The following is a 22804-nucleotide window of genomic DNA, read 5'->3' as shown; positions in this document are numbered from 1 at the left end:
GAACTTGTATATTGGTTGAACCGTGTCGATGATATATTTCAATGCATCCCACTACTCCATACTTGCAAAACTTGCATGAGTAAATCTACCATCTTCGGTATTCGCCCATTTGCTGTGTTGGAACTCAGTAGATGCCATTCACTGCATGAAACGATCACGTTTCCGATAGATGCTCTCTAGGAACATGTAGTTGGTTCCAAATCGAGTGGCATTCCACTTGACCAACCCACCACCGATTGCGTCCCTCATCATTGTATTCAATTGACCATGATTGTGTAATCAATTTGAAATTCGCTTGCACTGCTTGATCATAACACCATGTTCAGGCCTTCGAGCTATATCCTTCAACATCAAATTGACGGTGTGTGCTAGACAAGGTGTCCAAGCTATGTGTTCATACACCTCACTTAGTAGTTCCTTGCATGCTTTCTTGTAGTTTGAGCTGTTGTCGGTGACTACGTGCACGGCATTCTCCGGTCCAATCTCTTCCACCACCTTTCGAATCTCCTGAAAACAAAGACATATTGTTTAGTAACATATCAAAACATAGTCAATGTGAATGGAACATGTTTAGGGGCTACCTTGAACAAATATGCAGCATCTTGAGTTCTTCCACTCGCATCAATAGACTTATGGAACCACATGGCCCCATTGTAATATATCAAAAAGTTGATGACACTCATCCTCGTCGGGCCAGTCCATGAATCACACATCAACGTGACACCAAATAAGGGCCAGTCTTTCTGAAACTTTACGTACCTCGTCTTCAAGTTTTGCTCGTTCTGATTAAGGTACTTGCCATCAACATCCCGTCCAGTGGGTGATGCGATACCTTCACCTGCAACCATATGAAAATCATGAGATACAAGAATGTAAGCTCATAGGTGTCATTCCAATGAAAGGAAACTTACCCCACTTCTGTGTCTCCCTGACCGCGCTGACAAAGTATGGACTGTCAGCCTGTGTTCCAGGTACTCCTGCAATATGGAAAAACTTTGACCAAGCTTTACCAATAGCTTCCTTTGTATTCTTACCCTTCTGCGTCCAGGAGCCTGTATCAATCCTTGGTTGCGTCATTCCTCTTCTCCCACCAGCTGCCAAGTTATAGTCCTCCACCACAGGACTCTCCCTCTGCGAAGTGGCCATTCGAAACATCTTCTGCATAACATTCTCCCTCGTCAAACCACTACCCCCTCCACGCTCATATGCACCTCCTCTCTGTTCCACCCCCCGTCGGAACTCTGCTTCCGCTCTAGATAGATCCATGGCACGCTGCACCTGAGTCTCCTCATCTTCTTCATCACCGTGATAGTTTCCCTCCGCTGCAGACTTCTCCCATCTCAACCTCTCTCAGGACCGGTCAACAGTTGCCTTCTTTGCCCTATCAATCTCACGCTGAAAGAAGTCCCGCACATCAGGTGGCACATTCCCACAATGGACCACCTCTGCCCCGCGCCTAGCCAAATATTGTTTCAATCTAGTCGCACCACCTCCTCCTTTCTGTGTACGACAATAGTTGCATCGCCATCCGGAATAAAGATTTTCACTGTGTTCCCATACAACATCTCTGCCTGCCATTGTCTATCTGCATACATGGACAACAAAAACATATCAATCACATAAATAAAATCCTAAATCCTACACCTAAATCTTACCTAAATCCTAATTCCTACACCTAAATCTTACCTAAAACCTAAAACATACCAGCCATACACCTAACTCTAACCTAAATCCTAAACCAAATCATCTAATATTCTAAATCATACACCTAACCAATCATTCTATTAAAAAATTTCATTTCTTACCTTCTCTCCCGGTCGCACCGGCTTACCGGCGATACCGGCCGGCTAACCGCCCCTGCGCGCCGGTCGGAGAGCAGATCCGAGGCCGGGCCGGCTTACCGAACTAACCGGCCGGCTAGCCGGGCTCGGCGGGCGGGCGCCGGTCGCCTCCTGCGAGTAGCGGACAGGGAGCGGGTGGGGGGCGGAAGGGTTCTGGGGTCGCGCGACCCCTCCCACCTCTGTCCAGAACCCTATCTACCTCGCCAGAGCGCTGTGGGCCTTAATGGGCAGTCGGTTTTTTTCTTTTTCTTTTTTGATTTAACTTCAAAATTCCGCAAACTATACTAAATGAACGAATTTTTGAGAAAATTTGACACCATTACATTCATTGCACCTTGAAGTATTTTTAGGAATTTTTTTGAGAATTTTTTATTTTTTTGAATTCAAATTTGAATTTTGAATTCTGGGCCGGTTTGATACCGGCCCAAACCAAAACCGGGCCGGACCGGTTTGACCGGTAACCTGTCAAACCGGACCGGTTCCCACCGGTTTTGTAAACCCTGCTGTACGTAGCTAATTTGGTCAGATATCCAAGGATCCTGGGTGGAAGCCCCGCCTCTGCTGAGGATTGGAACCTGGATTTTAGGTCTCCTGCAGTCCTGCTGCAAGGATCACGTCTTGTAGGAGGAGGAGGAGGCGGCGGCGACGGGGTGACTGTAACACCTGCCTCGCGGACAGTCCGCTTGGGACCGGCGGACAGTCCGCCAGGCAACACCCAGATATTTATCTGGATGGTCGTGGGACCCACCTGTCATTCCTCTGTTCCTCCTCACTTCGTCCAGAGCCGAGCGGAGCTCGAGCGCTCGCGCCGTCGTCGCCCCCTTCCGTCGATCTCCCTCCTCCGGCCACCAAACCTCGATTCCTCGCGAGGGAACCTTCCTCGGCACCTCCTCCACCTTCCCAAACCCCTAGACTGGCTTCTTACGGCCGGAATCACCCCCGCCACCACCGGTCACCATTGGAGGTGCTTGAAGCTTTGCTCCACCGTCGATCCGCCTCTCCGGTCGTCCTCCGTTCGAACCGACCACGGGAATGGATTCGTGGTGAGTTCCCCGTGCTCCCCGGTCTTTTTCCCCTTCCGTGGTGTGTCGCCAGCGCCGGTGAACAGTCGCCGCCGTTGCCGCCGCACTTGCTGCCGCTTGTGGCGCGGGTCAGAAGTTATGTATCCCGGACGGCCTACCTGGGAGGTGCGGACAGTCCGTCGGTCAGACTAGATTTCGTCCAGAGACGATGTTGTCTCTGGTGGTTTAGCATAGGTGTATTGCGGACAGTCCGATATAGGAGAGCGGATGGTCCGCCGTGAAACTTGAAGTTTGTCTAGAGATGGTGTCTCTGGTGGGGTTCGCAGGATTGAACTGCGGACAGTCCGCTATTGGAGAGCGGACAGTCCGCAGTAGAGTCTAGGATTTTGTCCAGAGACGTTGCCGTCTCTGGTGGATTGGATACGTGAACCGCGGACGGTCCGCCAGGGGTGTGCAGACAGTCCGCCGTATAGATTGTAGTTTGTCCAGAGTAGACCTGGGCATCCTCCGGGCCGGGTCGGGTTCGGGTCGGGCCAAAAAAAGCCCGGTGTTTTTTCTAGCGGCCCGTGCCCGACCCGACCCGGTGGCCGGGCCGTAAAATTGAGCCCGCACCCGACCCGACAGCCAGTCGGGTCGGGCCGGGCCGGGCCTATGTAAAATGTCGGGTTCCTTCGGGTTTTCGGGTTTCGGGTCAAAAATTTTAGCCCGTGCCCGGCCCGTCAGTCATACCGGGTCAAAAATTTTGACCCGAGCCCGCCCATCAAACTCTTCGGGTCTGGTCGGGTCGGGCTATTTTCGGGCAGGTCTGGTCGGGTCCGTCGGGTCGGGCAGCCCATGCCCAGGTCTAGTCCAGAGAGGTATTGGGTTCTGGTGGGTTGGTAGAATGGAACGGCGGACGGTCCGCCACTTGGGCGCGGACAGTCCGCAGGGTATTCCAGTTGAAGTAAAATAATTACATCATTGAGATGCACTTATTTATTTCATATGCATACGTGTAGCATCCGCAGCTGAGGGCGCCGTATTTGATGTGATTGCGGCACCGCAGGAGTAGCCGACGCAAGCCCAGTAGCCGACGCAAGCCCAGGAGGAGAGGTGTGAGCACCCGGCCCAAGGCCCATCTGACCCCAGTTCTGTGCAGCAGCCCGAAGGCAAGCCCCGGTGCACATCCTATTAATTTAACTTATGACACCTATATATGTATTTATTACTTATACATTACGTTTAGGAGTTGTTTGAAACCCTAATTGCATGAACCCTAGGTGTCCTTGAGTTGTACTAGTATGTATAGGACGATAGAAATGCTATGCTAGATAGGGTTCGGTAGAAGTCGAGTAATTCTTGGTTACTCGCGAGATATAGGATAGTTTTATGTGTTCTATATATGAGTTACTAATTATTGATGAAAGTCTTGGAATGAAAGAAAGAATAGAATCTGAGACCGGGCGGGAGAAGTGTAGTTCTGCCTGTGTCGGTTAAGGACCGAGCCGTTGTTGGCCCTGCTGATCATGTTTGAACTGTACTAACCGCATGTCGGGAGTAGGAGGTAGTCGAAACCGGCAAGCCGAGTACTGCCTTGCTTCGGAAGTACATAACTTCTACCCACCCCTTAGGGCGAGTCGAATGGCCGCGGAGAATCGGGATGCATGAGTTTACTTTTGGTGGTCTCTCGTAGGGCTCGACTGACTATATGCAGGTGGGGCGGTTCTGTAGTTCGAGACAGGGAGGGGAAAAGTTGGTGCGCGTGGTCCGACGGGGCTAATGTGTGCCGTGTTGGTTAGGTCCACCTTGCAAGGTTAAATCGAATCGATTCGCCGTCAGTCGCTCTCGGATATGAGCACCTTGGTCACTGCGTCACAGCGTAGTGTTGTGAAGGAATGATGGTTGTACCTAGGTTGATGAACATATGAATTATTATTTACTGCTCCCCTTGTTTGCTCTAGATTTGGTTATGCAAATATTAGACTATGTTAATTTATATAGAACTTGGGATAAAATAAGGAAAGTGAAGAATTACTTTAGTCGCTGTTTTCTGCAAGCTAACCACTAGCCAAAAGCCTTGCATGTCTAGATATATGGGCTAAGTTATACCCACTAGTCGGGTAAGCCTTGCAGACGTAGACTTTTGTCCCTGCTGCGTCAAGTTCATCCGCCGGGATGCAGAGGGATGGGAGGTGGTGGAGCCAGACGATTAGTTAGGGATCTCCCTAGGGCACACTTTTGGTAGTTGTAGGCCCCTTTCCTCTAGTTGGACCTGGATTTCAGTAATGCAAAATTTGTAAATTATGTATTTATTCAAACCTGGTTTGTAAAATTTAAGGTGAAGTCTTATGTATATTTGTTGTATTTTTAAAATTTTGTCGTGCTTGTGCCATCTGCGCCCACCTTCACGTGGGACTATCGGTGATGTTTCGATCGGGATGTGGGTTGAGAAAGGATCGCCAAATTAAACCGTTAAGCTAATGAGCCCGATGTGTTCAAATGACGGCCATTACGCTTAATTAGAGTTTTAATTTGACAGTTTCGTCACAGTGACAAGACTCCTCTGGCTGCCTGCGGCCTGCAGAACAGGAGCTATGAGACAATGACACAGGAGAGCGCCAAGAAGAGCATAGTAGTTCAATGGGTTTTTTTTTTCTTGATCGGATAGATCGCTTTCTGTCTTGTTGTGCTCCATTGGAGCTGTATTTTTCTCAGATTGTAGGTGATTTTTCCATTTCGTGATCTTCTGCTCAATTTTCCCTCTTCTTTTTTCATGTGTGTAGCTCTCATGGTCCAAGACTCTCTTGAAGAAGTGGTTCAGCATCCGGCTCAAGGCATGAGATTTCCATGCTGATTCTGACGCTGGACAGGGTATGACTAATGCGTTGTTTTGGCTGTTCGAACATGAGTAATTGCTGCACATTCCTTGTTAGGAACTTACGATCGATTTGTTTATGTTTCTGCATTTCTTTTTTGGATTATGAGAGCCCCATCTCAGTCCCCAAAATGGCATGCATGATTTACCTTTGCCGCTGGGTCTTCTGTTCGGGGAAATAAATTGCCTGACCCAAGGAAGTCCATTGCTTGAGGTTGGGGTTATCCTAACACCTCGATGTGTTTACAGTTATCCACATTAGATTCCCAGTGTTGATTCAAGGGTAGATGAGCAACCAAGTGGGATGTCCCTGTCAAACACATCCGCTAGTGCATTCCAGGTTCCAGTTTTGATCTAGTTATGCACAAGCCCTCTAGAAACCCCAACCAACCAACCAACAGCCTTTTTACCACAAATCCTGCCGAAATATTTAGCTGATGTTGGCTGCAGTGACTCATCTACTACTGTGTGTTCCTCATATCTATCCCATTCTTTTACTGTGTATGTGTCAACTTTCTAGCTGAGTTGGATAGAGATTTCATCAAAGATCACTAGCAAAGCAAGCACCTTTTGCTTTTTATTTGATTCCTTGGGTTCTTTTGTGCTCAACTGCCCGCTTGATCCATTCTAGGAAGGGATAGAGGTGGTGGATCATGGAGGCCCAGCTACTCCGTGGGCGAAGCAAGTGCAAACATGGCCAAGAAAAGCAGAGTTGGTATGTGGTGCAATGAACCATCTGGACCACACCCTTCTCTCTGTTCCCGGCACACCAGAGATACATCTTTCGTTCCCCATCACAGCTGGTAGCTGTTCTTCAGTTCCACTATGTTAAGCTACTTTCAATCTTTGTTCTGCATCCGCTCCTTTTCTTCTGCCATGTTAAATGATTATGCTTGCATGTTGTTCCTTGTGGGTCTGCAGACTGGTCATCATCCAAGCAGAGTGCCGAGCACGCTCACCAATGCAAGAATAATTTCGAAATAGCACGCCCGACTGAAGTCCAATATTACAGGTGCCATTGATTCACCATGTGTGTTTATATTCTAGAGCCATCATGTAAGACACCAAATTTGTAACAGACTTAATAAAAATTAAACCAAATGGAGTATGCTTCTGATTTCCATAACTATACTATACTTTTTCATTTACAAAGATACTGTTTTTTGAATACCTACTGTTCATGCAGTTCAGCAATGATGAAAATGAAAAAGTGCATTTGATGATCTAATTTGCTATCTTCATCATTTATGTAGGTTGTTCAGAAGAGGAGGGTAGAGGAGATTGGAGTGTTGTTCAACTTCAGCTGCTACTTGGGTGCTATGGAATGACAACGAACTGAACGAGTTAAGTATTATTTTTTCTTTCTCATTTTGATGTAAAATTTTAAAAAATATATCTACGGACCATGCAGTCCTGATGTGCATTGTCTTCTACCAAGATTACAGGTGCCATTGATTCACCATGCGTGTTTATATTCTAGGGCCATCATGTAAGGCACCAAATTTGTTACATACTTAATAAAAAAATTAAACCAAATGGAGTATGCTTCTGATTTCTGTAGTTGTACTATACTTTTCCATTTACAGAGATTCTGCTTTGTCAGTACCTATTGTACACGCAGTTTCAGCAATAATGAAAATAAAAAAAATTACATTTGATGATCTCATCTGCTATCTTCATCATTTATGTAGGCTGTTCAGAAGAGGAGGGTAGAGGACTTTCGAGTGACAATGAACTGAACCAGTTAAGTATTTTCTTTCTTTCTCATTTTGATGTGCAATTAAAAAAAGCTACAGACCATGCATTCCTGATGTGCACTACCTTCTAGGATAATTATTCCTTTCCCCATTAGGCCACGAACAACTGTAGGCTCTCTTAATTATCACATTATAAAAACATATATGCATGTCCATGCTAAACTATCACCCTTGACAATCGGTTTTAGGGTATTCAAAACAACGAACTGCATAATATATGGCGTGATGTGTGTTGCCATTGATAGATATTGATCCACATGATTCTTTAACTATTCAAGACCCAGGTAAATTAAATTGCCTCCAGAATTGATACTCACTGTTTATCGAATCTTATCAAAAAGCTAATTAACCATAGTTATTAACAATAGCGAAAAACATAGCCCTTTGGAGATCTAACTATGGTTGCGCATGCTTTCGAGCAGAATACAAGTGTGAAACTAAGTCCAGAGTATTTTATAATCAATCAATATTTAAGTCTAATTGGTCTACGGTGTCAACTATATACTGATAATTTCTTCCCTTTTCACTAATTCCAGCGAAAAAAGGAGCTTCAACCTTCACTAAATCCTCCTTCAAATAATTGTACTGATCATTTTGAGTACAACTTCGGTGAACTAGAGATGACTATTACACTATAGATACACATAGATTGAATGACTCATCATATATTTTTTCCTTGCAGTAACCCAGTTCATATATAATCTATTCCGCCTATTCAAGCTAAATTTATAGATTTGTTAATCTGCATGTTCTAATCATGAACCCAGACAATGGAAGTACAAATGCTAGGTAACTACTGGAACACAATGGATATGTTCTGAAATGTGAATAATTAATAGATTAAATATGTCTACATTCATATAGTTTCAGTCTTACACTGCTATGTTTTTCCTAGCCACAGCTTTGAGGTCATCTATCAACTATTGACAATATTTCCACATAGAACAACAAACATTCGAGACGCAATTCACTGCTCAAATATGTAATAAGATATCTTTTTTCAATGTATCAACAAACTTTTACTGTTCTAAATATTATATGCCATGTACGTCAGCAACCCTTAATTATATCGATCAGCAAACCTAAAACTACGAAGTTATCAATAATTCACCTTTTTCCCTCACTGCCAACCATTAACCAATAAATTATGTACATGCACCTGCTTCGTAAGTGTATGTGCTCCTAACTTAAATTTGATGGAGGGGAGAACAAAATGATGCTAACTAGCAGTGGCGGAAGCAGCAGTGGGTCTAGGGGGGCTCCAGCCCCCCCTAGACCCAAAAACACCATGGAGCCCCCCTTCATTTCGGAGAAGAAAAGATGAAGAAGAAGGAGAGGAAGAAGAGAGGAAAGAAGAAATCAGCCCCCCCCCCCCCCCCCCCCCCCTTTAAGAATTTCTGGATTCGCCACTGCTAACTAGCACATAATTATCTACATATCTGTACCTCCATAGTAAGGCTACTATTGCAGGGGAGAATTAAAACAACATACACAAGCAGATTAAGCAGCCTATTACAAATAGATGCTATTGCTACTTGGCAAACTCGCTAAAAAAATAGGACACGCCAAGGTATTATATGTCTATCTAATCTGTAAGTACATCACAACTACCAAAAAAATATGTGCATGCTCTTACCTCATAACTATATGTGCTCCTACTTAATTTTTACTGGAGCAGACAACAAAAAGATCCTTAATAGCTTGGTTTTTTTTCTTATTATTACATATTAGAAGACATAAATATCCAAACAGATTACGTAGCCTATTACAGATAAATAGTATTGCTAAGTTCAAACCTTGGACAGTTATACAATTTCCTTTTTGTATTTTGATTTTATAATTCATGTGCTGCATATTGTGATATTTTACATGGTGCTGCCACTTTAACAATACTTATTTTAAGTCAGTTCCATTTAACTTTCGCAACTAGGCATTACCATCTGTCAATACCAGATAGCTCACTTGATCTGGTTATTCAACAGAGCAAAGCAAGTGTTCAGGAGCTTTACATGGGTAGGAATCCACCAATGTTTACCTCCATGAGAAGTTTGTTCGGAGCTGACCATTTCTTGGCCGTGTAAGACTTTGCTTTGTACAGCCACCATATTTTCAGATGACTGAAACCGCTCATTACTCATGGGCTGGATTTCATTGAGTTTCTAGGAATTTCAGGATGACTGGTACTATTGTCCTGTGTTGTAATTTTTCTTACAATACAGTTGCGATTCAGTTTCTCACTGATCACTGAGGCTCATGGATTTGTTTTACTAGGATAAGCTGGTGGATACTGCATTTGGGCAGGTGGAGGTCATATTGTTATAATTAACTTTTTAAATTTATTTTTACTACTTTCAAAAGCTTTCTTAGGGCAACTCTTTAACGGTTGTGCGCTCTGTATTTTTCTCCCCATCCTGAGGTATATATATTCTTCTCCCAGCACAATATGATTGTTATCAATGTACAAAAATTTGCATCTACTCCTTACGGTAGGAAGCAACTTTATTTCTGCTAGTGTTTCAGAAATTATCCTATGATCAGTTCTCCCGACAAAAAAAATGTTCCCAGGAAAAGAACCATCAACAATTTTCTTTGGCAGCTGTTTTTGCCAGATAAGTACCACTTATGAACAAGCAGGTCTCCAAACAGTCTCAATCCTACAGATTTTTTGTGGTTTTCAGTATGCGTCAATGTACGTCCATATCATTCCATCATGTACTACTCATATGCAAATACCCATATATATGTTTTCTATGTGTGTGTACGTGTATGTACATGTACATATATATATATATATATATATATATATATATATATATATATATATATATATATATATATATATATATATATATATATAAATGCAACTTTTCTCCATCTTATCTTCAACTAAAGTGCAAACGAAGTATTCTGTCCAGCTGGTATCCATATTTTCAATATACTCATGTACATATGCCCCATTTTCATCTTATCTTAATGTAATTTTTAATTTTCAATGTAATTTTTTTCCTGTATGTCATTTTTAACTATCATGGAAAGGACGGGGGCGCCTTGGGCGCGCCAAGTACTCGTGCATTGTAATTTGTACGTTGAGCGCCCCTGAAAGACCAGAGCTGGGTGCCAATTTTCTCTATTCTATTCTATCCTGCTGGCCCCTGGTTGGCTGGTTCCCGTGAGCTGCGTTGCTGTAGCTGGAGTGGAGGCTCGTGTGTCGTGTCAACTGGCAATTGGATGGCCATCACGTATGCTATCCATGCCCGCGCACGGGATGTGTGGTTGCATTCGAGGTCTTCGTCAACCTCAGCTCGGAGCCTCAGTCTTCACCGGGGATGCCTGTGCTGCCGCTAGGCTGCTAGCTCCAATCACACCGTTTGATCCGGAACCCCAACCAACCGAACTAGCCGCGGGCTCGCAGCTCCAGCTCTGATCTCACCCCATGGCGCCGCCCGGCGAGGCGCGGCTCGTCGAGGACCTGCGGGGCTTCCTCGACGACTTCGCGTTCCGGGCCAGGCGCCTGGCCGCGCCGCTGCTGCGGCCGTTCGGGCCCTCGGCCGAGCCGGGCGCCGTCGACGACGCCGATCTCGACAAGCTGAGGGCCAAGCTCAGGCGCATCCGCGCCACGCTCCGGGCCGCCGAGGACCGGGTGGTGGCCGACGACTTCGTCGCGCTGTGGCTGCGGGAGCTCCGGGACCTGGAGTATGCGGCGGAGGACGTGCTCGAGGAGCTCGAGTTCGAGGCGCTCCGCGCGGCGCGCCTCGAGGGGTTCAAGGCCCAGCTCCTCCGGTCCTGCGCCGGCGGCGGGAAGCGGAAGCGCGAGATCAGCCTGATGTATTCCTCCACCCCCGACCGCCTCAGCGGCAAGATTGCCAAGATCATGGAGCGGTACAACGAGATCGCGCGGGACAGGGACGCGCTCCGGCTGAGGAGCGGCGATGGGGAGAGGCGGCAGGAGGTCAGCCCCATGACGGCCACCAGCTGCTTGATGAAATGCCGGCTCCATGGCAGGGAGCGGGACATCAGGCGGGTCACTGAGATGCTATTATCTGACGAGGCTTGCTGCTCTGATGTCTATTCTGTGGTTCCTATTGTTGGGCCGGCTGGTGTTGGGAAGACCAGTCTAGCTCAACACATCTACAATGATGAGGCCATCAGCTCAAAGTTTGACATTAAGATGTGGGTATGGGTGTGCCAAGAGTTTGATGTCTTCAAGCTTTCACGGAAACTTGCTGAGGAGGCCACGGAGTCCCCTTGTGACTTTGCTGACATTAACCAGATGCATCGTGTCATCGCTGATCAGCTGAAGGGGAAGCGGTTCTTGCTTGTTCTTGACGATGTATGGGATGAAAGCCGAGACCGCTGGGCGAGCTTGCAGGTGCCTCTGGAATGCGCTGCAAGTGGGAGCAAAATTGTAGTGACCACGAGAAGTACTAAAGTTGCCAAAATGGTGGCTTTGAAGATGCACCAATTGGGGTACCTGTCTGATACTAACTGCTGGTCTGTGTGCCAAGATGCTGCCTTGCGAGGTCGTGATCCCAGTATTATCAGCCAGAGTCTTATTTCTATTGGTAAATCGGTCGCAGCAAGATGCAAAGGTTTGCCATTGGCTGCAAATGCCGTTGGCCATGTTTTATCCAGTGCAATTGATAGGAACCATTGGGAGGCTGTTGAGCAGAGCGATTTCTGGAACAGTGAAGTGGTTGGGCAGGCCCTTCCTGCTCTTCTGGTGAGCTACAACAGCTTGCAGAAGCACTTGAAGCCCTGCTTCTCTTATTGCTCATTATTTCCAAAAGATTATTTGTTTAGAAAAGACAAAATGGTGCGTCTATGGTTGGCACAAGGCTTTGTTGAAGTAGACAGAAAACATCATGATGAGGATATTGCCTGCAAATATTTCGATGACCTAGTGGAGAAGTTTTTCCTTCAAAGGCTACCATGTAATGAAGAGAGGTAAAATTGCTAAGTTTGATTTTCCTTTAATGAATCAATTATGCCTTTTCTTCTTTACATATGATGCAAAGTTCTAGTGCATATGATTCAGAATCTTGGATGGTGCATACTCTGTTATGCAGCATTCAAATACCCAAACATGTCTATCTAAATTGCCTCAGTGTATCTACATGGTATCTAAATTGCATGTTAGTCTGCGATGATTATCGCATGTTGAAGAATAGAGGTGGTAGAGCCATTTACAAATGCATTGCATGCCACTATGTTGGATAGTGATAGACTGCAGTCCATGAACAAAATGCAGTTGTCTGAAAGAGTGTTACAATATTTTTATTTTTTGATTGAAAAGTTAAAACGTCATATTGGGGACTTTGATAGCAAATTTTGACATGTCTAGTTGTATTGTTTACTATGTAATTGGACTATTCTTTCTCTCTTAATACAAAGATACGCAGCTCTCCTGCGTGTTCGAGAAAAAAAATTGTTTACAAGAAATGTTCATAGTGCAATCTAGCTAATGCTTTTATACAAGAGATGGATAAGGAAATAATGCAATACAAATTAAATGTGTAAAACCAAATATTATAAATGAATGTACAATTGGCATTTGACATCTATAATATAGGTCCTGTTTGGATCCCAGGACTAAACTATTAAATAACTTTAGTCCATTAGGTGATCCAAACAGGCGGACTAAACTTTAGTCACACCCCAACTAATCATTAGTCCATTAGTCTTCCAAACCCACCTAATTCGGACTAAAAGCAGCGAAAATGAACCAACCATTCGGAAAAAATGACCAGAGTACCCTTCCACCTTATCCCTTCACGCATATGCAAAAAAGGTAAGGCAAAACAGACTTTCTATGTCTCCCGTCTACCTTTTAGTCCTGTGATCCAAACAGGGTATGAACTAATTTAGTCACCTAACTTTTAGACACCTAAAGTTTAGTCCAGACTAAACTTCAGTTTTAGGTGATCCAAATTCCAAGAATGGCCATAATTATGCAGCCATGACCATTACCTCTTTTTTGTCCACCATTCAATCTGTACATTTCTGTTTTTTGCATAAGTTTCACATTTTTTATCAATTAGCAAATTTATACTATAGCATAACTTTTTGAGGTTTCCTTAGTGAATGCATCTTGGTTCTTGATTACTTCCACTGACTGTTATGCAAGTAGAAGCGTATGCTACTATCATGTCATGCTGTGCCTCAAGTAGTCTTGACCATTATTTCTTCAGTGGCTGTTACGGAACATTTCAGCTGCTATTGACATTCTTCCAGATTTCGGTTGTCTCCAACCCAGGAACCCAGTAAACATTTTAGGTTATATGTTAAATCATGTTATTGTTACTGGACTTGTGGCTCCCATTGTTTTAACGAAATGAATGTCATCAGAGTAATACCTATCCCATCTGTACGGATTTTCCTCTCTAGTTAAACATTTTTTTTGGCTTTCATGTTTGGTGGTGGGAATCTGTTGTAACGGTATTTCCTGTGCATTTATGTTTTATAAACTATACTAACTCTTCTTGCAACAGGTATGTCATGCATGATCTCTATCATGAGCTTGCTGAATATGTATCAGCCAAAGAGTATTCCAGAATAGAGAAATCTACATTTAACAATGTAGAAGAAAATGCTCGGCACTTATCTTTTGCTCCAGATGAGGACCACTCCAATGAAATCATACAATTCTATGCACTCCAAAACGAATATATGAAAGAATCTCATATTCCTGGCTTGCGAACATTGTTGGTTGTTCAAAAGGATGAACTCAAGGACAAAAGAAATACTTTGCACATAAATTTCCCAAGGGGCATGTTCATGATTCTCGGGTCTTTGAGGGCTCTGGACTTAAGTAATACTAACATGGAGCACCTGCCCCACTCTGTTGGTGAATTGATACACCTTAGGTACCTAAGTCTTGAGAATACCAAAATCAAGTGCCTGCCAGAGTCAATAAGTGCCCTCTTCAAGTTGCATTCAATGAATCTCAAATGTTGCAATAACCTTAGTGAATTACCTAAGGGAATCAAATTCCTCACTAATCTGAGGCATCTGGAACTGCCATCCATGGATGATTGGAATATGTACATGCCATGTGGAATTGGCGAATTAACAAACCTACAGACAATACACGTGATCAAGGTCGGAAGTGATTCAGGCAGCTGTGGGATTGCTGACTTAGCTAACTTGAATAAGCTCAGGGGAGAGCTGTGCATCTCAGGAATAGAGAATGTGCCAAGTGCAGAAATTACTTCTGAAGCTAGCATCAAGAACAAAGGTGAATTGCGTAAATTGATACTCCACTGGTCTTCCATCGACTCCATGTTTTCTTATGATGCATCATCTGTGTTGGATAGTCTTCAACCTCACCCTGATCTGGAGGAGCTGACTGTCAGGGGATTCTCTGGTGTCAAATTTCCTTTATGGCTGGGAAATCAGTATATGTTTAGCTTGTCCATTTTAGAGCTAAAAGATTGCCGGAACTGCAAAGAACTGCCATCTCTTGGTCGGTTACCTTGTCTCAAACATCTTTCAATCAATTCGCTCACCAGCATAAAGCACGTAAGCCGAATGGTTTTTGTCCATGATGAAATTAACTGCGGTGATTACAGATCCAGCATCAACACAGCCTTTCCAAAATTGGAGACATTGAAGTTTTCCAACATGGACTCCTGGGAGCTATGGGATGAGCTTGAGGTCCCAGATTTCCCTTGTCTTCGGCATCTCACCATTATGAGATGTAGCAAACTGAGTGGGTTGCCCAATCTCCAGGCACTGCAAAATCTTCGTATAAAAAATTGTGACAAGCTACTCGAGTTGCCAAATTTCCCATCCCTCCAATGTATTAAAATTCAGGGTTTCTGGAGTGTTAATCAAATACTGCAGCTCCCAATATTTTCTCATGTTGAGACATTAGAACTCTGTTGTCACAAGAAACTTGTATCAGTGAAAAAGATCCAGAATCCTGTCCTTCACAGTTTGAGTTTGAAGCAGAAAGGACCGTTACATAAGGTTTCAGGGTGTCAAGTATTGCCTTTCCATAATCTGTTTGTTCAAGATAGTCAGGTACGTATGATCACTAAATTGCATACCAAAGACAATTGTTATCTAATGTTACAGCTTCTGAAATGTACATGCTTGCTATATATTTCAGACAACTTGGACATTTTTAAGGTGTGCGAGACGAATACATGAATGTGGCTGCAATTTTATTGCATTTACCGATCTTACCTTTGGACAGACCAATGTCCATCCTTCGAAAGGTAGCTCCTTTGCATGTACTATTCCTTTGTTGGACCATTCTTTTTCATTTTTGGCACACATTTGCAAATTAGGCTTATATTCTTTAATAGGAAGAACCTATCTGGCATCTAGTAGTGTCTTATATCAAATCAATACATTTAACAGATATACCTTTCATTTATGTTTATTAATTTCAGTGGAGATCTGCAAAGATGTATCATTCCATGCTGGACATTCTGAAGATGTTGAGCTTGTATCCTGTAAACCAGTTTGGCTTCAAGTGGGTCAACCAGAAGATATTGAGCCTGTTTACATAGACTAAGAACAGACTAATGATAATGAAATCAGCTTGATGGAAGAACCAGGATCCTCAGGGGGTGATACCTGGATAGTGCAGCTCAAATGAGGGTATTTAGAAGCTAATGCAATCAGTAATCAATGCTCAAGTTTTTCAGTTTTGGATTGGAATTCTGGTTAGCCGATGTTGTATGGTGAGTAACACCAACGAAACTCAGCTGCTGTCGAGGTAACATTCTGTATTTTCCTTCTGATTCTGGTATTTCAGCAATACACATACGTATGTATACCTGGTACGTTCCTGTTAATACTGTATGTGCATTCTGATATTTCAGCATACACAAATATTCTTGTAATGAACAGGGATTTACATTCAAAGAATCTGTATTCAAAATTGACCACGCACAGCTCAAAAAGTAAATGGCAAGGTGATTTATCAAGAGCAATGTCGAGTTTCTTCTAAGTCAGACCTTGAGTGACAACCATCCAATTCAGCGCATAGATAGCTGCCCCAGATTTTACATCACATGGCTACATGCCTATATACAACAAACATATCAAACCAGCACCAACTAAACAGACCCCGCCTAAATCCAAAGTGCTATCACTGCATATATACATACATCTCGAATAATCTTCCTGAATCCTGATTCCTGAACGCACAGGAGAGATTTCACATCTCCCAGTCTTGTTCATGCCGATCATTACCAGTGCCTATTGCCTCCACGACTAAACACCGCGCGCCGCCGTGATCTGTACCGCCAGGAGTTGGCCTGGCCGGCGTGCTGCTCCCATCCAGGCGGCCGGTAAATCTCCAGACCTTGCGCCGCGCGGCTGATCTTCTGGAGGCCGGCCTCGATGGGAACACGCACGCGCTCGTCGGCGAGCAACTCCGGCGTCAGCAGCCGCTTCCACCCTTGGTGCCACGCCGTGGCCTCCGCCACCGTGGGTCTCGCGGTCCACAGCCACCGGCACAGCGCGTCCTGCCACTTGCCGAGGAAACCCTCCTCCAGGAGCCGCGCCATGTCCCGCGCCGGCACCACGGACAGCCACCTCATCACGCCGCCGAACCCGCCGTCCTCCTGCTTCGGCGGCGTGACGCGCACCGCCCGCAGGCCCCGCCTCAGGTACGGCACGACATGCCGGCCGACGAACTCCTCCCACGCCGCCGGCCCGAACGCGTCCTTCCACGGCAGCACCATGTCGTAGTCGGCCGCGGCGCGGGCCGCGTGCCATCCCGGCAGCGCCTCCCCGAGCTTGCGCCGCACCGTCGCCAGCAGCGGCTCGAGCCGCCGGCGCCTGAGGAGCGGGATCCACGGGCGCACCCAGGCGTGGCACGGCACGGGCTCCCACCGCGGCTCCCACGACTCGACGGCGGCGGACAGCTTCGGCATGACCGCCTGCTCCAGGAGGCGCTGGGTCGCCGGGAGCGGCAGCGCGTCCCGCCACGTCTCCAGGAACCGGACCATCGGCGCCGGGTCCCTGGCCTCCCACGTCTCGGCGGCCGACGCCAGCACGGACCCCACCACGACGTCGTCGACCAGCGCGGCGTACGGCGACGCGGCCGACCCATCGTCCAGCAGCGCGCCCTTGAGCCCGGTCACCGCCTCCAGCCCGCGCGACGGGTCCTCGAGCGGCTCCCACTGCTGGAACACCGCCGCGCGCAGCAGCGGCGCCGCGATCGCGCGCGCCGCGTCCTCGAGGCGGTACGTCGTGTACTCCCGGGGGCACCGCTCCTTCAAGGCCGTGAACTCGCGGGTCAGCTCGGCCGTCGTGAGCGTCCCCGACGAGCTCTGCTCCCGCACCCGCTCCATGGCCTTGGCGATCTCCGCAGTCGCCTCCCCGTAGCACAGTTCCCCTTGGCCGCTCGACCATCGAGACGCCCGGGCGAGTGCCTTGTGCACCCTCGCGACGGCCTCGGCGGCGCCTTCCTCCAGTGGTCTCGCTAGGATGATCTTCTCGTCAAACTCCCGATGGCGCTTCCGTTTCTTTGCTCCTCCGGCTTCATCCCACGCGGGCCAGTCCTCCGCGCTGGGAGGCGGCTCGAAATCTCCGCCGGCGAATCCCTCGGCGGAGCCGAGGCCGGCGTTCTTGGGCCGCAGGATGACTTCGAGGGGAGCGACGATCCCCTGGCCGTGCCTGCCGAGCCCCGTGCCTTCCCTGTAGTTCATGCGCTTCATCATCTTCGCCACCACCGTGTTGGACGCCAGGCTGCCGGGCGCCGGCGGCGACGTGGCCTTCGGAACCGGATTCCCAGACGACGCTGCGGCGGGACTACGAGAATCCCCATGGTTACCGGACGGAACGCCCGCGGAGACGAAATGGACGAGCTTGGGGAGATCGCCGGAGCCGCGCGGTCGCTTCTGCGGCGGACGGCTGTAGTCTGCGCCGGAGCGAGGGGCAGGCGCGGAGTTCCCGCCCGTTCCCCACCGTGCGCTAGCTCGGCTGCGGTTCTCGTCGACGTAGCTGGCGTCGCGCCGCTCGTCGGCGTCCATGACGTACACCCACGCGGTGGTCTCAGGGGATGGATCTGACGGGAGTTGCGGAGCGAGTTCAGGGTTGCCCGGGCAGCCGGCGGCGGCGGCGGCTACCACAGTCCACACGTAGCGCGTTTTCTCGCATCGAACGTCGATGCTGCGGCCCTTAATATGGTGGGCGTGATACGCGTGCCCAAGAACCCAAGTCCGAGTCGGGACGAATATGGAAACCTTTCGCGACAGCCCAGCTGTGGGCTTCGGATATCGGTCAGTGAGTAATGGCGTTGCTGATCTGAATCGGACTTGTGTGTTCGCATTGGGAACTTGTCCTGCTCGCCCATCGTCTGCTCGGCTCGATCCTAGTACTGCAGACGTGGTGCGCCAAAGCCCGACAAGCTCGTACTAGGCCAATAATGCCCAGGTCGATCCTATGTAGTAATGCTGCAATTAATGTTATAACCATTTGCTTATCTGCCCAAACATAATCAATTCTATACACACCAATTAAAAGGGGTAGTTCAATTGAATGATGAGAATTGAAGGCACAGCCTCACGCACAAGACAAGCTTGCATCTCGCTCTCGCGCAAGTTGTTCGTGTGAGGGCTTGTTTGGAGACTAGCTAGTGCAAATGCACAAAAATGCTAAACTAGCAGTAGCACCTCTAAACATGAGTGCTAATGAGAGTGCCAAAGTTTAGCAAACTTCAAAAACATAGGCAAACTATTAGATGGGGAGAAGGTGCTAATAGATTCCATTAGCATGTCTTCGCAAAAAAAAAAACATTAGCATGTGAATAGCACGTAGCTCCAACGAGGATAGTGCTAACTTCAGCACTTGAAATTAGCTCCTCCAAACAGGGCCTAAGATGTTCCCTCGCGCGCGTACCCAGTTACTACCATTGATTTGCTTTTTTCACATCTTTTGTACATTGGACGTTTCAACGCCCAGGCCTGAGCTTCCTTGGGTTACGTTTTATTATACGTTTTTATTGTTTTTGGTTTTCAATAAAAAAAGAGACAATGTTAGACTGGGCCACTAATATTCTTTCTAAGCCCGAGAACATCTGTAGCTGTACAAAGGCCCAAATCGATTTGGCCCAATCATGAATTTAGTCCTGGATTCGTCCAAACAAAATACCAATGCTCCAACACATACTCGTATAAAATAAGAATTAAAAAACATATAAAAATAAGCAACTCTTTCGTATTCTCTCTTACATGTTATCCAAACTGCGCACTTCACTCTCTTGGTTGATTGTATTTGCTAGAAAAAGCTAGGTCTAACCCTAACCAACTCTGATCAATGAAACTAAACAATTCGCTTGGGGCTCTCTTGCCGTTTGCCAACAACTGGTGGGAAGCAGATGCAATTTGAAGACGAGGCAGACTCAGTTTTTTTGGGGGGGAAAAAGAGATGAGGTGGTAAACCATTTCCCCCTGTTAGCTGTGTAAAAAAAAATTGGGATCTCCCCCTTATAAGCTGTGTAAGGTTCATGCAAATAGCTGAAAGTGCTAAACTTTAGCATTAATTCACCAAACGGAGAGTGCTAATAGAGTGGACTAAACTTTAGCCAACACTTTAAAACTTTTGCATATATATGAGTGTTAATACTCTCTCTGTTTTTATTTACATGTCATGTTAAGTTATAACAAGTCAAAGTTAGCCAACTTTGATCAAATCTATGAAAAAATATTACAATAAATTACTACCAAACATATGCACTATTAACATATGTTTAATGGCGAATTAAATATGCGCTATTAACTTTATAAAATTTAACTAGTACAAATATAATACGATATTTAAACAAAAATAGTGGAAGTATATGCTAAAGTTTCATACTTAACTTTAGTTCCTCCAAATAGAGCCTAAACCATATTGGAGCTGCAACGAAGCCACTAATCTAGCGTGAACGGAAAGCTGTTACAAACCAGAGTTCGTTTTGGACATAGGCTTGACACTACCGGCAGCTGCGTGACACTTAATTTGTACTCCCTCCTTCCCTGTTTATAAGGCATACACGTATATCAAGATTCAAACCTTGTCATCTTTGACCAATAATTTGACTATTAAAATTTTATTTTTATAATGCAAATTTCATATAATTGGATTCATAATCAAATATATTTTACAATGATTATAAGTTTATAATCAAAAGTGATATAATATATGATAAATAAATGGTCAAAGTGTTGTTTAGAAGACCGTGTCATGTTCCACCATGCCTTATAAACGGGGAAGGAGGGAGTACATATCTTCTCGGATTTTTTTTTTTGAAAACAGAAAAAGGAATGCATTTATCATCGATCGAAAAGGAGAAAAGGGAAACAGGGTAGCGCTATGCCTGTCTGGGTCCAAAGCACCAGACACCTGGAGCTCAGGCACCCGCACCAAAACTCCCCACCTGCATTCCACTGAGCGGTGGTCCCGGGCGGGGCTCACGCCCATGACCCCGCGCGTACACCGCCCTCTGAGTTCCCATAGCGCGCCATCCCTCTCGCCTGAACATATGACAATACTGCCCTCACTAGTTTGCCAATAACCACGAGTCTGCCCTCATGCGGGGCCACCACCACGCGGAACCGCGGTGGCAGTTTCGTGATTAGTGCGGAAATCCCAGGGATCTCTCGAAGGACCTCCGGTATAAATAAGAGCCTGCCCCCCTCGCACGCCCTCCTCCTCTTTTAACCTGAAATTTTTTCTGCCTCCACCCCCTCTCCCTGTCTATCCTCTCGCTCTCCCTTCTCGCCCACCGTTTCGTCTTCTGTTCTTGGTTTTTGCCCTGTGAATTTACGGTCCTGCCCCCGGGTGGGCCCCACAGCCGGCCTTTCTCTTTATCTGTTTTTATTTTTTTTCTCCCGAGACCATCTGCCTCCCCCCTTGTTTTGGTTTGCCTTTATTTTTTCTTCGTCCGCAGCCACAAGAGAGAGTGAGGGAGAAAATAAAACTCTCTTTTTCTCCGTCCTTTTTTTCTTCTTTCCGACGGCTCGGCCCCCGCTGACGTGGCGAGGGACGAAGCGGAGCCGTCGATATGTCGCTCAGCGAGAAGCTGGAGGCGGCGCGTGCCGCTCTCGGCAAGCGCAAGGAGCGCGAGCGCGAGCTGCAGGCCGCGCAGGCGCAGGCACAGGCCCCCGCGCCGGCTAAAGCCGAGCCGGGCAATAAGCCGGCTCCGGCTGGCCCCGCCGGCGGCAACAACAAGCTGCTGGCCGGCCACCTGGCGCACGAGTTCCTCGCCCACGGCACGCTCCTGGGGCGACGGATCGAGCCGGGCCGCGCTGGGCCGGCTCCGGCTCCGGCTCCCGCGGCGCGAGCCGAGCCGGACCCGAAGAGGAGGTACGCCGAGGTGTCCTGGCTGCTGAGGACCAGCGGGGCCCACATCCCCGGCGTCGTCAACCCGACGCAGCTCGGCCGCTGGCTGCAGATTAAGGACTGACCTGCCGGCGGGACAGGTGCCGCGGCGCGCCGGCGCCATTGGCCGGGAGCGCCGCCGATCGACGGCGACCAGCGAGGCTTTTGTTCTGACCTGCTGCAGCTGCAAGAGAACCGGACCTGATTCCTGCCTGCTGGAAACATCACCAAGTATTCAAGCGGTTTAGCCATTTCCGCCTTCTCTGCTATGTGCTCTCCTCCCCTTTTTTTCACATATATTAGATTCTCTCTAGATCTAGCGAGATCGATGGAAACCTCCGCCATGTACTAGATTTTATTTGACGCATCGTTACATTACATTACATACTGTTCTAAGTTTTCTCGTACTAGTATCGTGTATCCATCCTCTGTCTCTCTGCATGAAGTCGTGTGTGTGTGTGTGACTGGACGGGCTCTCATCTCGTGTATGCTTGCTCGCTAGCCCTGTTCCTCTCTCTACTGATGACTGATGAGCACAGCTACAGCCAGGAGCTGATCAGCTCACATGCATATTCGCATGGCGAAAATGGTGCTGCGGCGGTATGGCGGCAGGCGGTGCGACAAGCATGGCGTGCGTGTCGTCGGCTCGTCGCATCGGTGAAGGTGGCAAAGGCTCGGGCGTGGGGCCGTGGCCTGTGGGTTCCTTTATATGGAAGAACACTAGCTTGGAACACCGTTGTTTAGATGCCTCTTGCGTGCAGGGGACCGGTTTTTTATTTTTATTTTTATTTTCATTTTCGAGGAAGGATCCGAATTCGGGAGAAAGGAAAGAACAGCTAGCTGCCCTCTCCGTTACCAGGAAGGCAAGGTTTATAGCTGATGTAACCCGTAGAATAGCTCGATATGGTTTATGGGATTATGCATTTGCTAAGCACACTGCACACCTTCAGCTTCTTCTTTTTTCCCAAAGAAAACTGTTTGAGAGAAAAAAATTTCTGAGAAGGTGAG

At 46.9% G+C, this 22804-nt stretch overlaps 4 protein-coding genes and 1 long non-coding RNA gene across 6 annotated transcripts; 3 read left to right on the top strand and 2 right to left on the bottom strand.

The window, feature by feature from the left end:
- Window positions 1-430: 430 nt before the first annotated feature.
- On the bottom strand, window positions 431-770 carry LOC120642635. Its single transcript, XR_005662671.1, has 2 exons — window positions 582-770; window positions 431-507 (listed from the first exon to the last, which is right to left on the bottom strand). It is a non-coding gene; the product is annotated as an uncharacterized LOC120642635 (long non-coding RNA).
- Window positions 771-5397: 4627 nt separating this feature from the next.
- On the top strand, window positions 5398-8697 carry LOC120642593. 2 transcript variants are annotated; one of them, XR_005662626.1, is made up of 5 exons: window positions 5398-5713; window positions 6349-6520; window positions 6639-6729; window positions 6971-7060; window positions 7409-8697. XR_005662626.1 is itself a non-coding variant. In XM_039919187.1 (4 exons), exons 1-4 carry the CDS (start codon window positions 5690-5692, stop codon window positions 6990-6992), a joined length of 309 nt encoding a protein of 102 aa, XP_039775121.1. In that variant the 5' UTR covers window positions 5398-5689; the 3' UTR covers window positions 6993-7402. The 2 variants fall into 2 exon arrangements, 1 of the variants encoding a protein (XP_039775121.1); XM_039919187.1 differs by lacking the exon at window positions 7409-8697 and having other exon boundaries at window positions 6971-7402.
- Window positions 8698-10744: 2047 nt separating this feature from the next.
- On the top strand, window positions 10745-16371 carry LOC120642367 (putative disease resistance RPP13-like protein 1). Its single transcript, XM_039918851.1, has 4 exons — window positions 10745-12418; window positions 13963-15496; window positions 15585-15693; window positions 15871-16371. Exons 1-4 carry the CDS (start codon window positions 10908-10910, stop codon window positions 15993-15995), a joined length of 3279 nt encoding a protein of 1092 aa, XP_039774785.1. The 5' UTR covers window positions 10745-10907; the 3' UTR covers window positions 15996-16371.
- Window positions 16372-16674: 303 nt separating this feature from the next.
- On the bottom strand, window positions 16675-18465 carry LOC120640236 (septin and tuftelin-interacting protein 1 homolog 2-like). The gene has a single exon (XM_039916093.1). The coding sequence runs from the start codon at window positions 18463-18465 to the stop codon at window positions 16675-16677; it is 1791 nt and encodes a 596-aa protein (XP_039772027.1).
- A 2661-nt stretch (window positions 18466-21126) lies between these two features.
- LOC120642583 lies at window positions 21127-22220 on the top strand. The gene has a single exon (XM_039919173.1). The coding sequence runs from the start codon at window positions 21480-21482 to the stop codon at window positions 21879-21881; it is 402 nt and encodes a 133-aa protein (XP_039775107.1). The 5' UTR covers window positions 21127-21479; the 3' UTR covers window positions 21882-22220.
- The last annotated feature ends 584 nt before the right edge of the window (window positions 22221-22804 follow it).

Source organism: Panicum virgatum, chromosome 7K (genome assembly GCF_016808335.1).
Source record: "Panicum virgatum strain AP13 chromosome 7K, P.virgatum_v5, whole genome shotgun sequence".
Taxonomy (NCBI): domain Eukaryota; kingdom Viridiplantae; phylum Streptophyta; class Magnoliopsida; order Poales; family Poaceae; genus Panicum; species Panicum virgatum.
Note: the sequence above shows the minus strand (reverse complement) of the source record. Positions and strands in the feature narration are given on the sequence as shown.

Bases quoted from the DNA above. Each gene is read 5' to 3' on its own strand.
- LOC120642593 (XM_039919187.1), top strand. From the start codon at position 5,690: ATGCTGATTCTGACGCTGGACAGG. The intron at 5,714-6,348 runs GTATGACTAATG...GATCCATTCTAG, and splicing joins TGATTCTGACGCTGGACAGG to GAAGGGATAGAGGTGGTGGA. The intron at 6,521-6,638 runs GTAGCTGTTCTT...GTGGGTCTGCAG, and splicing joins TTCGTTCCCCATCACAGCTG to ACTGGTCATCATCCAAGCAG.
- LOC120642367 (XM_039918851.1), top strand. From the start codon at position 10,908: ATGGCGCCGCCCGGCGAGGCGCGGCTCGTCGAGGACCTGCGGGGCTTC. The intron at 12,419-13,962 runs GTAAAATTGCTA...TTCTTGCAACAG, and splicing joins CTACCATGTAATGAAGAGAG to GTATGTCATGCATGATCTCT. The intron at 15,694-15,870 runs GTAGCTCCTTTG...TATTAATTTCAG, and splicing joins CAATGTCCATCCTTCGAAAG to TGGAGATCTGCAAAGATGTA.
- LOC120640236 (XM_039916093.1), bottom strand. From the start codon at position 18,465: ATGGACGCCGACGAGCGGCGCGACGCCAGCTACGTCGACGAGAACCGC.
- LOC120642583 (XM_039919173.1), top strand. From the start codon at position 21,480: ATGTCGCTCAGCGAGAAGCTGGAGGCGGCGCGTGCCGCTCTCGGCAAG.